Source organism: Laetiporus sulphureus (assembly GCF_001632365.1).
Source record: "Laetiporus sulphureus 93-53 unplaced genomic scaffold LAESUscaffold_34, whole genome shotgun sequence".
In the NCBI taxonomy this organism is placed as follows: domain Eukaryota; kingdom Fungi; phylum Basidiomycota; class Agaricomycetes; order Polyporales; family Laetiporaceae; genus Laetiporus; species Laetiporus sulphureus.
The window spans coordinates 391927-406704 of record NW_024468543.1 but is presented as its reverse complement, the minus strand read 5'-3'; the positions used below and the strand labels follow the sequence as shown (position 1 = coordinate 406704).

The following is a 14778-nucleotide window of genomic DNA, read 5'->3' as shown; positions in this document are numbered from 1 at the left end:
CCCGAGAAGTGGTAATTCGGCTCTTCCAAAGTCCCAAGCAGTGGACTCCGGTGAAGGAGGTGACCTTTCGTTGCTTACCGAGTGGCGACTTGGACCTACGCGCTCTGGCCATGCAACTTGGGGTCAACGGGTCCTGTCAGGTTAGTTCAACATCGGCATGTGTGACTTTCTATTGAAATCTTTGTAGGTCATTGATCCAGCAAATTTCAAACCGTTCTACAACTATCAAGATGGGATCGTGGACCATGATGACCTGGAGGATCTGTTGAGGGACGGTTTTTTGCGCGTGGTTGGATCACCTTTCCCGTGATCGGATGTGTAATCAGTGTCATATATGCAGTGTTAGACGAAATCCGAGTCACCACGATGGAGGTCCAAACCTACTATCCTGCAACCCTCGGGCTGATCCCTCGAGAGAAGCCGTATCCTCACGTGCTCTACCTCTGTTCGGACATGTTGCCGGCTGAAGAAGCAGCTGGGTAGCAATTCATCGGAATCGGTTGCAGCTTCGGGGGCATCAATTCCACCGTGGTCGCCCAATGTTGAGCCCCTCAGTCCCGAATGGCCTGAAACCGTGGAAGATTACCGACAGAGAGCAGCATGGGTAGCATCGTCTGATATTTCGGATATATCGATGGCCGTCATGCTGGACCGACTTGCTGCAGAGGCGAGTGGTGCAGATGCGAGTGATGCAAATGTGGGTGGTCCTTCCACCGCTCCAGCTGAAAAGCCTCCTCCACCTGACAGTAAGTTTTCGGGATCGCGATGAATCTGGAATATCACTCATGCAGTATGTTTTAGAACCTGTTACGGTGGAAGAAATCTTGGATCAGCTTGCTTCGAGTTCGAGTGCTCCTTCCACCATCTCACATGCGAAATCTCCTGCCACTCACGGTAAGTCTGAATTGCGACATCTCCAATCCGGAATATTACTCATGCGATATGTCGTTTAGAATCTGTCAGCCTCGATGTCTTTTTATCAGATCCACGAGTGCGTGAAGCGTTACCGAAGATTCGAACGCTTCCTCTTAGGATACGCGGCACCGAACACATCCGCGTTGTCGACAACAGGCGCTGCGAAGTCGACCTTTGTATCGACGAGACATTAGCTTTGTCCGGCTTCGACCAGCTTCCCGTGAAATCGTACCTAGGACGTGGGCTTTATCGAAGATACACACTTCCTGCGACGTCGTTCGAGACATGCCCTCCCAAAATCAACAATGATGCCCTGGTCATCGCAGGGTAAACATACCGGTACAGTGGCATTTGTAGTATCAGGTGGCGAGGGGCCATGGTTGTTACGGCCGCCTCAAGCGAAGCTGCCTCGTTCGATTTCTAACAAAAGGCACGTCCGCAGCCGGTGGAGATTACGTTGTCGTTTAATGACCTGGTCTACGTCTTCAACGTACATTAGTCTTCCCGCTTACGCCTCCGGATGCTCTGCTCAGCGCAGCGGGCTCTCTGCAGGTAAGTCAGCCTCTATTGTCCCGAGATCGACACTAATTGTCCAACTATGTCCAGTAGCGTTCTCCCGGATTTCCATCGCATCGTTCTAGATAGCGATCACCAACAATGCGTAGATACTCCATTGTCTCCCCGCTTGCATCTCCGGCTGGTCAGTGCAGCAGGCTCTCTGCAGGTAAGTCAGCCTCTATTGTCCCGAGATCGACACTAGTTGTCCAACTATGTTTAGTAGCATTCTCCCGAATTTCTGTCGCATCATTCTAGATAGCGATCACCGACGATGCGTAGTGTTCCTCGTCCATTGTCTCCCCACTTGCGCCTCCGGCTGCTCGGAGCAGTCGGCTCCTCGTCGCGTACGCTCTGTGCGGGTACATCGATCTCTATTGTCCCGTGATCGACACTTATTGTCCAAACGGCTGAACTCTGCAGTACAGCCCGGCTTTCCATCTTTCCATCGCTCCGGATGGCGAACATTGATACATAACGCTTCTCCTGTGTTGTTTTCTCGCTTGCGTCTCCGGAAAGGTATAAATATCCCACATACCAATCTGTTTATATGCATCTCTTTCGCTCGTCTGGCTGGACGTCATGTCTGCCGTTCCGAGTACTTGGCACAACACGGTTAGATGCTTGAAGATCTTGTTACACGTTGTCTGATAAGGGCTTCAGGTTGCATCTCAGCAAGTGATCTTAAATGCGGCTAGTAATCCCTGGGTCAATGTAACTGTAAGTGTTCTTGCGTTCTTGTCGACTCAGCTCGCAATTGATTGTATGGGTAGCAAGAGATGTATCGTGAGTCGCTCGATGCAGCGAGTAGCGAACCACGTCAGGCCCAGGTAAGTAGGATCGCTGTTTTGCTGATTTTATGTGATGCTTATCCATGCAAAGTCCTCTGAGGAACCCTCCAGCGATGACGAGCTAGAAGTGCATGAAATCATTTTGTCCAGTCAGGGTGAGATAGTTTCAGAACCAACGGAGGACGTACAAGCGGTGAGTGTGCAGCGTTGTCTACGTCAACGATCTTCAGTATATCGTCTGCTAGCATTCCCATACTTACTATGATTACTTCCACCAGGAATCGATGCAAGGTATTTTGTCAGTGTCTGCGGTTGAAGCCTTGGAATCTCATGTAGAGCGAAATGGTCCATCGAGTGCGGTGAGTACGTGATTCGCGTTTCATCTTATGCCCGATTAAATATTCCCGCAGCATGAGAGTGAGCTTCCTAGGGTGGGATCTCAATACGGTCTTTTCAGTGTTCAAGATAGCATTGCAATCGACAACGACCCTCGCTTTGTGTCTCTTGAGGCCCAGCATCCGGAGGGAGGAACGATCACACAACAGGTGTTCCAGCTTGACCCTCCTGGTCTCAACAGTTCAGGACCTTCCGTCGACGAAAGCGACTTAACGAGATTGCTGCAGGCGATGTCTCTTGCTGTAGCGAATGGCATCAAGGAAGGCGTGCAGAGAGCGCTAGACGCGGTTGTCGAACAGAAGTCTCACTGCAGGAGCAGTGGGAGTGCTGACGCGCGTCGCAATGTCACTGGAGGATCTGCGGAAATGGAGTTCGACGAAGATGAATACTTCGGAGACGTTGAACATCGTGAACGTCCCGCTGCACGAACGAAATGTCGGAGAGGTCCGCGGAGCAACAACGCGTTCAATGTCAGTCATTATGGTCTGTCATTGGAGAAATTCGTGGCGATCTGACTTGTTTAACAGGCACGATTCAGGCAGTACCTGCGAATTAAGGGCATTCTGCCTGCTGACGGCAGATTGCCAGCCAGTGCAATGCCTTCGGTAGTCGAGGCCTTCATTGATGGAATTGGAGATGGCCCTGATATTACGTTGCCGCTCATGGATTGGAGTAGTGAGCTGAGCTCTCTATGGAATAAGGAACTGATACTGCTCCTCTCTCGAGAATTTCTCCAGCGAATCAAGTCAGGCTCAGAATTCCCTCTTCTTTTTGATCCCGAAACTATGACAGAGACAACGTTGCTGCGCTCCTGTACCGCGAAATTACGGCGCATGCAAGCACAGGTTCGTCATGCAGGCTCTCGCGATTGGGAAGAAAGGAAAGCCAACGATGCGGCGGCGTTGAGACGCAACACAAGGCGTCAGGGCGTGAGTCACAGGTTGCATTGTAAACCAATACTAATCATTTGTCTCATAGATATTCGTGAGACGTGCTCAGATCGTGAACGCGAACAAGGGAAGCTCACCAGCTTTGTGGAATGCTGTTGAGAACATTTTAGAGAAACTCGAGGTTGCTGGGATGAGCTCGGACCACACAGACGAAGAAGCAAGTAAACGCCACAAAGTCGTCCGCAGAGCGCAGCTGCCTTGGCGTCACGACGACGTCGACGCCTTGTTGTCCGCTGTAGACGGTTATCAGACTGCGTCAGGAGCCTTGGGATTGAAAGGGAACTGAGCTCTTCCCCGAATTCAGCAGCTCTCGTTTACATCTCCGAAGTCGAGCCGGCAATGTGTCCGCGGTCTACCGAAATCTTACTATGACCCACAGTGGCTAGCGTCGTTGACGAAAGTTGAGTGATCCAGAGTAGGGTACGCAAGCGATGAAGAAGAGATACCTCACTTAGTAAGCCTGTCGTCTGTACTCTGTCTCGGTCTAATGCTTGCCTCAATAGCGTCCATTTGAAGCCTAACAGCCTCCTAGCGTGCATGCATCGTTTCTGATGTTGCTAAGTCGGACGAATATACGGCACGCGCGATGTCAGTATTTGGAGCCATTGGATTCGAGTCCATTCAATTCTGAATCGATAGACCGTTAATGTACTCAACAGTGAGAATATGTGTATATCTGCCATGGTACTGGGCTGCCCACTTCCTTCTCGGTGCACTGTCGGTTGACGGACAGTGTCATTGTCGTCATCGGCATCGTAATGTCAAGCATGGCGTTCAAATAGAAATGTCATACCAGAAATATCATACCATTCGGCTTCGTTGAGTGCAGTAAAACAAAAGTCGTCGGTGTTCACCATCAAAGCGATGGAAAGCCGGGCTGCATCGAGGAAGATGGGCAACTTCGCAGATGGATCACTAAAAGAAAGAATACGTACCTGCTGTGCGGACACATGTGCCGAATCAAAAACAAATGCACGGTGTAGAACGAGCTGGAAAAACGCGAGCGGATGATGCGTGCGGCGATCGACGTCCTAAACTGTCGATAGTTGACGGAGTGGGAGAACGGCGGGTCAGTCCGCGGGTGAATGATGCGTGCGATGGTCAACGTCCCGCGACATCTTGTCGCTGCGGTAGTCGATGGGGCGGGAACGGGGTGAGGAATCATGCTAGTGTTCCTCGTCCATTGCCTCCCTGCTCGTGCCTCCGGCTGCTCAGAGCAGCGAGCTCTCTCAGGTAAGTCAGCCTCTGTTGTCCCGAGATTGACATTAATTGTCTAACTCCGTCTAGTATCGTTCTCCCTCATCTCAATCGCATCACTCTTGATAGTGATTGCCGACGATCCGTAGTGCTCCTCGTCCATTGTCCCCCTACTTGCGTCTCCGGCCGCTCAGGTCGACACTAATTATCCAACTCCGTCTGTATTGTTCTCCCGGATTTCTATCGCATCACTCTAGATGGCGAACAACGACGATGCATAGTGCTCCTCACGTCCATTGTCTCCCCGCTTGAGTGCCTCCGGCTGCTCAGAGCAGCGGGCTCATCATCGCTACGCTCTCTGGCCGACACTTATTGTCCAAACGGTTCATCATCATTCTTCCGTACGCTGCTTAGCACTGCAGCCCGGCTTTCCGTCACTCCGGGTAGCGAACGCCGACGATGCATAACGTGCTCGTCCATTGTCTCCCCGTTTGTCGTGTATGTTTTTCTGTGCAGGTAAGTCGACATCCATTGTTCCGAGGTCGACAACTAATTTTTCCTTCTACTATCCTTCTCTCGGATTTCCGTCGCTCCAGACGGCGAACACCGACGATGCCTAGTGGTTGTGGTTCCTCGTGGTTCCTCGTCCATTGTCTCCCTACTTGCGCCTCCAGCTGCTCAGCGCAGCGGGCTCTGTGTGGAGGTATGTCGTCCGCCTCTATTTTCCCGAGATCGACATTAATTGTCCAACTGCGTCTTTATCGTTTTCTTGCGCCTCCGGCTGGGCTCCTCGTCGCGTACGCTCTGTGCAGGTACGTCGAGCTCTATTGTCCCGTGATCGACACTTATTGTCCACACGTCTAGTAGCACTCTTCCGTACGATGCGTGCTGAACTCCGCATGAACAGTACAGTCCGGCTTTCCATCGCTCCAGATGGCGAACATCGGTACGCTGCTCGTTCCATTGTTTTTCGCTTGCATCTCCGGCAGTCCGTAGTAAGTAGTACTATTCTTCCGCGCAGTAGCGCTCGTGTAGTTATCTCCATCCTCTACAGTTAAAAATCGAGGTTGAACACCTCATCCCCTCAATTCCGAGCCTCAACTTCGACGTGTCCTTGTCAATCTCGTGCTTGTCGCATAATGAGTGAGGTAGGGGATTCTATCAAAGGCACTTTTGCGAGTGCTTATATCGCTTACGCAATGCATAGATGATCCTCACAAACACATTTTTGGCGCATGACTCGCCTGTCAATGTTATCGCTTTAAGTTGCGATGGCACGATAATGTTGACCGCAGGTGCGGGCATCGAGCCCGTGTTCAGTCCTGCTCCTCGCTGACTGTAATGTAGCTGACGACGGCTACCTCATTGCTTGGGATTTGAAAACCGGATATAAATTGCAAGAATTAAACTGTGTATTCCACGGTCCGGTCATCAGCGTGCGCTGGATTGATCTCGGAAAGGGAGACAATCTCGCATTTGTCTTCGGATGTGCGGATGGCACCCTGCAAGTTTATCAGAGGGACGATGATCAGGTCTGTCGCGCTCCTCAGCCTTGCATTCTTGCTGTCTCAACTGTAGTTGTCCATCAGACTCCATTCATCTTCTGTTCTTCAACTTCCGCCCACAACGGATTCGTGCAATATTTAAGTTTCGATCCCAACCACGGCCGGATAGCCAGCGCTGGAGGGGGTACTGTTCACGTCTGGAAGCTCAATGCAGGCGGTGAGGTGATCGCCAATTTGATAAAGCGTCCCGCACTGACCGCGACCTTTTCAGGCATTTTAGAAAGCATGACCACGGACGTTAATGATGAAGGATATATGCTTCAATCTGTTCACTTCTGCAACAATGGGACAAATGTCGTGTTGTGCTATTGTGAATCTCATGAGGTGTAAGCTCTAACTGTCATCTCAGGGTATTGCGCAAAGCTTAATTTGTTTTCAGTCTGTGCTACAGCGTCGATCCTTGGTCACTGAAGTGGGCGAGGCAATTATCCACGCGGATGTAATTTCCTAGCCTTCGTCTTTGCAAAGCCATGCTGATCTCTTGAATAGCGGGCATTCGATATTGTCACGGGACAGACAAACCCTGTTCGGTTCGAACCTCGTCAGCGGCGTCGATCAATATAAATTTCCATTGTTAGAACGAGTACGGTCGTATTCGTACCCGATAGTCCGCAACCGAATAATGCAAGTCGGTACACTCGGTACCCAGCTCGTTATAGGTGGAGACGATGGGTTCGCTCACCTCTACGACACTACTACAGGACGTCTGTTGCAGATGCTTGAACATACCCGTGATAAGCGACATTCTTCGTGAGATTCTTTGCTGTTCTCGTTCTGTTCTCGTTCCGTTCACATCACTCAGGTTTGCTTCCTTCTCCCGACAGATGCAACTTTTGTACAAATCATTTCGGTAGGTTACAGTTCGCAAATCTCATACTGTACAGCTGGTTCATATGCCTCTTCTTTGTAGACTCATGAAGGCGTGCTTAACTCTTTAGTTGTGACGGCCTCCACTGATGACGGGCCATCGGAGATCAAAATATGGTCGCGAGTGCGTCATTCCACCTAATGCCCGCATCTTATCCAATTGACGGTCATTAGCTCGTCGCAACGCATGGATGCGATAGCGCGTCATCAACATCTTGGTCCCAATTGATGGTAGTCGCGTTCCTGACTGCTGTGTTTGTGACGCTTATTACCTCCAACCGTGACTTTGGCCTAGCAGACTACGCAGCGTACTTCGCTGCACAAGTGTGCGCTCTCCTCGATGGCATCACCCTGTAGTCGATTGCAAATGCCATGCCGGACTTGATACCGATTGTAGTATTACCAGGAAAGACACTCGCGACTGACGAATACAAAGATCGATCGGTAAGGTACAGCTACACGTTCACGGATCATCACCACTGCATGGTAGCCACAATAGGCGACAGTGTTTCTTCCATGCCCAATCGTGACTGCTGAAGTATGCAGTATCGAGCGAATCACAGCACAGACGGATGTCGGAGAGCTTTATGCCGTCTCTGAGAAGCTCTTGAACTTCCCGGCAGGGCTCAGCTCTATATGCAGCGAGCACTGGATCCTGGGCTACTTCGATGACCATCTGCTTGGTCTCATCTTCTGACAGTGCATCCTTCATCGATTGCATCGTGCTCAGCCAGGCTGAAATATTGACAGGCTCGATGGGTGTGTGGGCCATCTCCACTAGGAATGAAGATTCCTTGGACGGCGGCTCGCATTGGACGCGCGATCCCTCGGAATGTGATTTGCCTTGAACGTGCGACGCCTCGAAAGACGGTTTGCGTTGGATGCGCGATAGCTTGGAAGATGACTTGTCTTGCACGCGCGATGGTTTGCATTGAATACGCGACGTCTTATAAGGCGGCTTGCCTGAGATCTGCGACGCCTTGCCACCAGAGTTAACATTTGGAGATCCATCCGAACGCTTCTGCCGCTTTAAGGGGGGGAGTTTCCTCATCATCCTCATCATCCTCATCATCTAAACTGGCTTCAGATCGAGAGCGCCGTGGAGTTCGGGGAGTGACGAATGACTTTGGAGAGCTAGTCTTCCAAGTAAGGACAATTGAAGCTAAAATGTTCCGCACTTCATCCGTGATTGGAGGACGCGGCCTTGATACCACAAAGGGGACACTGAAAGTCATGTTGATGAAGTGGAGGATAACGAAGTACGGATGTGCATGGGAGAGGACACGGGGAAAATTGTGGAATGGACGGTCAAAATGGCGGGAAGATCCGGACGTGTGGCTGTACAGCGAGGTCTTCAATGCAATAGGAACCAATTCGTACTCGTAGAGGGCATCGCCACAAAGCTAGATTTTCTTGAAATGAAATCATGTGCTGTTCAAAGACATACAGTTAATGTACTGGAAAGATACTCTGGCGCTGGTTTTCGGCAGTGCATGCGTAGTTGTGTTCGGACATGTCAAAAATGGCTTGGATGGCGCTGTGCGTCGGGATAAGACCCCAGCGACCAGCTTTCAGGAGGGCATGCATATCCGGATGTACTGTGGCACTATACATGAGTAAAGGGCAATTGAAAGAATGATCATACTGACACGTTAAAACGTTGAGAGGAGTTTCTAGATCAAGAGAATCCTTTGCCAGACCCCAATGCCACTCATATGCATGCATCTGAGGTTAAGATTAATTGTCGTGAGGCTATTGTCGGAGGAAAAGGCTCACAAAATGTATCTGTCTCTTTGTTGCTGGTGAGACGAGGTGATAGGGCAGAGCGGGGGATTCATTGTTGACGGCCTTGCTAGAGAGCAGTTCCAACGGAACGGGGTGCATGGTAGCTTCAGTTGCAGACAGCTCAGAATCGTGGTTTCCAGCGAAGACCATGGCTAGCTAGAGAGAGCAATTGCTGCTGGTATGCAGTGGTATGCAGTGAAGAAGCAATGTGGACGCGTGAACCACGCCTCAGCCATTCAACAGTAGTGACGCGGTCACGTGAGAAGACCTATGATTTATATCCGGGCCGTATGCCGTAACTACGATAGAAAGCGTAGCTACGATCTGGCCAACTATGATCGCGACAGGATAGTAGCATGTAATTGATATGTAGACTTTGGGCGGAATGGAGACTAGGTTAGTGAATGGTCAGTGAATGGCAAGTAGAATCTGAAAAAAAGAAGATGGTTTATCCGGGGTCAATGAAGACACTTCTCTGAGATCACGGATATGAAATCGGGATGTGCGTGATGCGCGTGTGCCGTGCGACGTGCGTGTACGCCACGAGTTCTAACGTTGTTGCGATTGTAGAGCTAACCTTGTGGCATCTAACGCTATGGATGGCAACACAACGACTTCAGTTTCTCGTACTCGTGTTGATGGTGGCTTGCGACGAAACCCTTCGAGGAACAAGAAATACGTACCACCCGCATTTGATTCAGTCTCACCTGAACAACCCAACAAGCGTCGCAGAAAGCCAGAGTCTCTTGGCTCAAAGGCGTACACTCCCCAGAAGCAGGCTCTGCAACCTGAAATGATTTCAAAGTCGACAGATACACCATCTGGAAGAATCCATAGGAAGCCCAGGCTGTCTGAAGCAGAGAAATTACAGCTCTTGGATCTGTTTCCCCTGGGTGAACTGCGTTGTATCGTGACGTTGATACCTCCTGAAACGGGTCTCAATGACGTGGCACACATCATGCCTCGAGCATCGCCAGACCATAAGGTATGACGCATTACTGAAACAATATTGCTACTGCTTACATGCATTGACAGCTTCTGCTGGTTGAACTGAACATCGGGCTTCTCCCTCGATCATTGAATGTGGACACGAGTCAGAATCTTACTTGCAGTAGGTCTTCCCATGTCATTCATTCCACAGCTTTTAATTCTGTTTTTAGTGTCTAAAGACATGCACAGCCAATTTGATAACGGACACACCACCTGGATTATGTTGGACAGAGTCTTGTATTGGCTGCTGCAAAAAATCATTCTGCTTCGGACATTGCCATTGTGTCAGCGCCGCGATCATTTGAGGCTGGTAAATATCAGGATATATTGAACGACAAACTAACTAATCACACTCATGATCATGGATACCCAGGTATTCGAACCACGCATCTGGGAGTACGACGTTATCTCACTGACAGACCACTGCCCCCACATCGTTCGTCACAATCTGGATGCAGCGCCCGAAATGATTGATCCTCCGTACAAAATAAGGATCCAAAGCCAAGTCCACCCGCTCTTTGTGTTCATTAACACATGCGCAAAGATTAAGAGGTGGGAGAAAAAAGATCCTGAGTGGCGCATTCCTTACGAGCATCGAGGAGTGCTCTCTTCAATGGCATATGCTTGGAACTGGTTTTGGAAGATACCCGAGTGGATCGTGCAGGCATTCAGCGACCGTACCAAGCATGTGTTTGACAACTTTGATTGGGACACTCTCGAATTCGAAGGCATAAACCTGAGCGAGCAATCTGCGTCGGAAGATGAGGGGGATCATGCCAGTTCGTCCTCCCGTCCATTGTGCCTACCTATCAAAGGCCATCGTCTCAGCCGCCCTGTACCGATACGAGATGATGCAACCACAGAGTCGAGCCAGTCACCTTCCCCTCCACCTTCTCCTTCACCAAATCGTAGCAGGAAAGGTTGCATTAAATGCGCGCGCCTCGTAAATCACCGGTCTGCAACAGAGGCGGGCCTTTCAGACAGCAGTGACTTCCCCATTATGGAACCTCCCCCATCTGCGACAGCCTCGAGCGCCGGCAATTAGCACTGCTTATTCCATTTTATGAAAGCGACCTCCGCTGGTGCGCATGGAGCAGGGACCTTGATCCGTATTCTTACGCCCTTGCGAGACATGACCCGTGCCGAGCGCCGCGCAAGTATACACCTATGCAGACCCTTCTCCCGTTACGGTTATGCTTGTAGCTATGCTTGTGACGCTTCAATTTGTACCTATGCTATATATACACGGTTATGCTTGTAGCTATGCTATTACACATAGGAAGACACGGTAAGCGTCTGTTCAGAACAGGAAAGCGGCTTAGAATCAAAAGTCAGGTCAGTACTCCTGGGCATGTTGAGCTTCATAGGCCATAGACAACGATAACAATGACGACGGACCTTTGCCAGAGACTTGAAAACGTACGTATGTTTGTCCCACTCCTGTCGGATTGCGTGGGAAGATAAGCGGCTGGGAGTGATAATCTCTACCTGCGCGTGAAGTTCCTTAGAATATATGCTAGCTCCGAAGTCGGGGTAATCTGTAAACGGGTCAGCGATGGAGATTGGCCTGGTCTTGTATCTGTGCACCGCCAACAGCATGTGGGTGTGTGGCTTTTTCTGGCTGTAATCTGCCGCTGGAAGAGAAAAAGCCTCACGAATTATGCCCGGGACTGGCGTACGATCCGCTGTCCCGTAAAAGAACACCAGACTATTAGATTCTCCAGAGCGATTAACGGAATAACGAATGCCTCCTTGCGTAAAGTGGTGATGATTAATTGCTCTTGACCCGCCACCCCAACGGTGCAACTCTCTGGAGAGAATGACCGTCATTGCTGATAACGCATCAGATATATCGGGTTCGAGTTCTCGCCAATTCCTCCAGTCTGTTGAGACATCTGTGGCAGCCAAGCTATCTCCCAAGTTCAGGAAACTACGAATGTCTGTCCGGAATGTTCCCCGGTCGTCATCCTGGTAACAGGTCTCGGTGATTGATGCAGTCTCTCGTAGGACATCGGGATGAGCACACTTCATGAAGGCCTTCATATTAGCTGCTGCACAGAACGTCTCTAGCATTGTCCTCTCAAGTTGTCCTGTTATAGGAGATCAGCATTTCTGATACGTTCAGGGAACTAATGCTTGCCTAATTTCCCGTTGGTGACTGTTTGCTGAAGGATACCAATAATCCTCTCGAATGGGAACATCCACCATCCATAAACCGGCCCAAAACGCAGCAAGAAGTCGCCTAAATGGAGAGCATTATGATGATTTGGTCTCAAAGATCGTTCGGGTCGCAGGCGCAAGATGCTGGATAGGTAGCCACGCATGTGTGCCGTATATATTCTCTGATGCTCTTGTGACGTGCGATAAGAGGTCGCCTGCCTAATGGCACATGCAAGTAGCATGGTTGAGTGGGCTAATTCACGTCGAGCGTCGTCCCTAGGACGCAATGGCGTAGTCGACCGGCACCAGCGCTTCAGCATGGAAACCGGTAGTTCGAACTCGATCATTGCCTTCCAATGGTCAGCTTTAAGCTTACCGCGTGCCGTGGTGCCGACGTTACAAGGAGGTCCTTTAGAATAGGTCGGACGTGATGTAAGGGCAATGTCAGCATGCAAGTGGTCCAAGTCCTGTTGCGAGAATACTGAGGAACTTGTGTGTCTTCGGATAACGATGTCTTCGTGTTGTGTAGATTCCGCACATTCATCAACAAACTCATCTCCAATCAACAACTCAGGTAATACGTGAGCGACCGTGGACTCGGCCGCCAAGGAGCTTGCGGCAGTGGGAGCCGTATGTACGCTGTCCTGCGTTAAAAGATCGGCGACTTTCTATCGCTTGTTGCAATGACTACTCACTAGCAACGCATTCACGAGGACAATTTTTTTCAGCTTTCTCGTGGGACCCCAGGAGGATTGATCCACACCTCGGTTGCGACACACAGATCGTAGAGCTGCCCTCGAATTTCGTCCCAACTGTTTGGTGGTTGGAACAGATATCAGTAGGTGTTCGATCTTCCTCACTTGCAGAAGAACCTTCGAGTGGCGCTCATCATCCAATGGTTCAACATCAATGCCGACGTTGATATCGTCATCGTATGGATCAGCAGCCGGCATATCCATTCCGACGATGGTACGAGCGTGATACTGTACCAAACCAAGGAAGAGGTTGTGCATAGCATCAACAATAACGCTTCGCGTCGGGTCCCAATATGGCAGACGCATAAGTTCAGACCATCTCACTCCGTTTCTCTTAAACAGCGCGCTCCGCCGGGTCTTCGTCGATGCGTTCCGCCATTCCTGCGCAGCCTTGAACACATCTGATCGTGTCTTCATCCTCCAGGTATGCATATCGATGTTGTTGATCTCCTGCTTGGTCAAGAAGCATAACGCACAGAAGCACTTCGCAGAATGGCTGGCTGAGCCTGATACTTTTCTGCCGGCTGGGAGGTCGGTTATGACGAGAGCCAAAACAGACCGCGAGCGCCTTCCACGAGGGTATCTGTAAGTCCGCGTAAACCAGACGCCGTCCTTCCAGGAGATGAGCAACCTGTCCACGAGTGGGCGGAGGAAATGATCAATTTCCTCTTTAGATGGCTCTTTCGGTCCAGGGATGATGCCCATCAAGTAAATGTTTTCTGGCTGATACCTCAGGCTGGGAGGTAAAAGCAAACAGCACATAGCGACCGACCCTGTCGATACTGACCGGCCCGCGATCTTGTTCAGGTAAGGATTAAACCAATCCACCGACAGACCCCACAAGAGTCTGATTTCGTGGCCTTCGCCAGACAAGAAGGGCTTTCCATCGCCACACTTGAGATCGTGGATTATAGCACCGCCGCGAATGTCGTAGATGTGACCGGATTGTGCAATCACGCTCCCCAGCACGAGAGCATCTTCAATGCCTCGTCTGCACAGCAAACCTCCCACAAATGAGTCGAAGTCTTGCATAACGAACGGGCGGCGAGGGACGCGTATACTGTGACCATGATATACGCCGTGTGTGGTGAGCTTGGCATTACAAGGAGCGCTATGAGCAAACCGTCGAAACTGGCAACGCGCAGGGTACACGGGGATATCGGTGTTATATGTGGGCTCGTACGTCGATGAACAAGTGGGACACGCTGCAAAGATTGTGACCATGGGATCCAGGCCGAACAATTTGCGCACGCTGCGAATGTCTGTAGGAAAGCTCTTGAGGAGTCCCTCTTCCTGCATCGTCCCCCCGCTGCCTTGTCGTAACGCGAATTCAATGATAAGCTTGAGCATACGTAAAGCAAAATTGCACAACCTGCGAGTAACCTGCCCGAGCAGATTGAGAACCAGCGCAGTGAACACAGAGAGAAGGAGGAGAGGATTAACACGGTCAAGGGGATGGCTAAAATGCTTGCCTATTGATTGTGTGAGTATACGACATTGCCTGACATAGACATAAACTCACTTGTGTCGATGATCGCACCAGATGAAGTCGCTGCAGGATTTGGTGAACGACCCTCGATTCCAGACAACCAAGACTCTAGCAGTTCACGCTGTTCATGAAGCTGCTGTAGCATTGCAGACCGTAACAGGTGCAATGCAGAGCCATGTGGTCCGTTAGCAGTGTCAAGAACAACGTTTATGGCTTCCAAAAACCACCGCTGCTCTGTTTGCAAGCGCTTGGAGGCGTCAAGTGCCTGCCTGCTGTTCTGCTCAGACTCCATCCCTTTGCGATACCACTCGATGCAATCACGGGTGCGCAGGTCGATTTGTAAATCAAGGAGGAAAAGTTTTT

The 14778-nt window shown here is 50.5% G+C and overlaps 7 protein-coding genes across 7 annotated transcripts; 4 read left to right on the top strand and 3 right to left on the bottom strand.

Moving 5' to 3' along the window:
• Positions 1-366: 366 nt before the first annotated feature.
• LAESUDRAFT_761365 (uncharacterized protein) lies at positions 367-1246 on the top strand (the record flags this gene model as incomplete). The annotated part of the gene is made up of 4 exons (XM_040912903.1): positions 367-445; positions 507-746; positions 802-894; positions 954-1246. 4 exons carry the CDS (start codon positions 367-369, stop codon positions 1244-1246), a joined length of 705 nt encoding a protein of 234 aa, XP_040761987.1.
• An 806-nt stretch (positions 1247-2052) lies between these two features.
• Positions 2053-3893, top strand: LAESUDRAFT_761364 (uncharacterized protein; the record flags this gene model as incomplete). The annotated part of the gene is made up of 8 exons (XM_040912902.1): positions 2053-2085; positions 2134-2190; positions 2244-2300; positions 2353-2454; positions 2507-2620; positions 2672-3127; positions 3185-3586; positions 3636-3893. The coding sequence occupies 8 exons, from the start codon at positions 2053-2055 to the stop codon at positions 3891-3893; spliced, it is 1479 nt and encodes a 492-aa protein (XP_040761986.1).
• A 2118-nt stretch (positions 3894-6011) lies between these two features.
• Positions 6012-7123, top strand: LAESUDRAFT_658208 (WD40 repeat-like protein; the record flags this gene model as incomplete). The annotated part of the gene is made up of 6 exons (XM_040904738.1): positions 6012-6099; positions 6152-6336; positions 6394-6526; positions 6581-6695; positions 6749-6808; positions 6859-7123. 6 exons carry the CDS (start codon positions 6012-6014, stop codon positions 7121-7123), a joined length of 846 nt encoding a protein of 281 aa, XP_040761985.1.
• A 576-nt stretch (positions 7124-7699) lies between these two features.
• LAESUDRAFT_761363 (uncharacterized protein) lies at positions 7700-8287 on the bottom strand (the record flags this gene model as incomplete). The annotated part of the gene is made up of 1 exon (XM_040912901.1): positions 7700-8287. One exon carries the CDS (start codon positions 8285-8287, stop codon positions 7700-7702), a length of 588 nt encoding a protein of 195 aa, XP_040761984.1.
• A 1329-nt stretch (positions 8288-9616) lies between these two features.
• LAESUDRAFT_715767 (uncharacterized protein) lies at positions 9617-11056 on the top strand (the record flags this gene model as incomplete). The annotated part of the gene is made up of 4 exons (XM_040907186.1): positions 9617-10006; positions 10057-10132; positions 10182-10321; positions 10385-11056. 4 exons carry the CDS (start codon positions 9617-9619, stop codon positions 11054-11056), a joined length of 1278 nt encoding a protein of 425 aa, XP_040761983.1.
• Positions 11057-12140: 1084 nt separating this feature from the next.
• LAESUDRAFT_658222 (uncharacterized protein) lies at positions 12141-13688 on the bottom strand (the record flags this gene model as incomplete). Its single annotated transcript, XM_040904739.1, has 2 exons — positions 12141-12810; positions 12949-13688. The coding sequence occupies 2 exons, from the start codon at positions 13686-13688 to the stop codon at positions 12141-12143; spliced, it is 1410 nt and encodes a 469-aa protein (XP_040761982.1).
• Positions 13689-14069: 381 nt separating this feature from the next.
• Positions 14070-14396, bottom strand: LAESUDRAFT_627041 (uncharacterized protein; the record flags this gene model as incomplete). Its single annotated transcript, XM_040903347.1, has 1 exon — positions 14070-14396. A coding segment is annotated over one exon (327 nt), but the record flags the coding sequence as incomplete, so codon positions are not given.
• Positions 14397-14778: the final 382 nt, after the last annotated feature.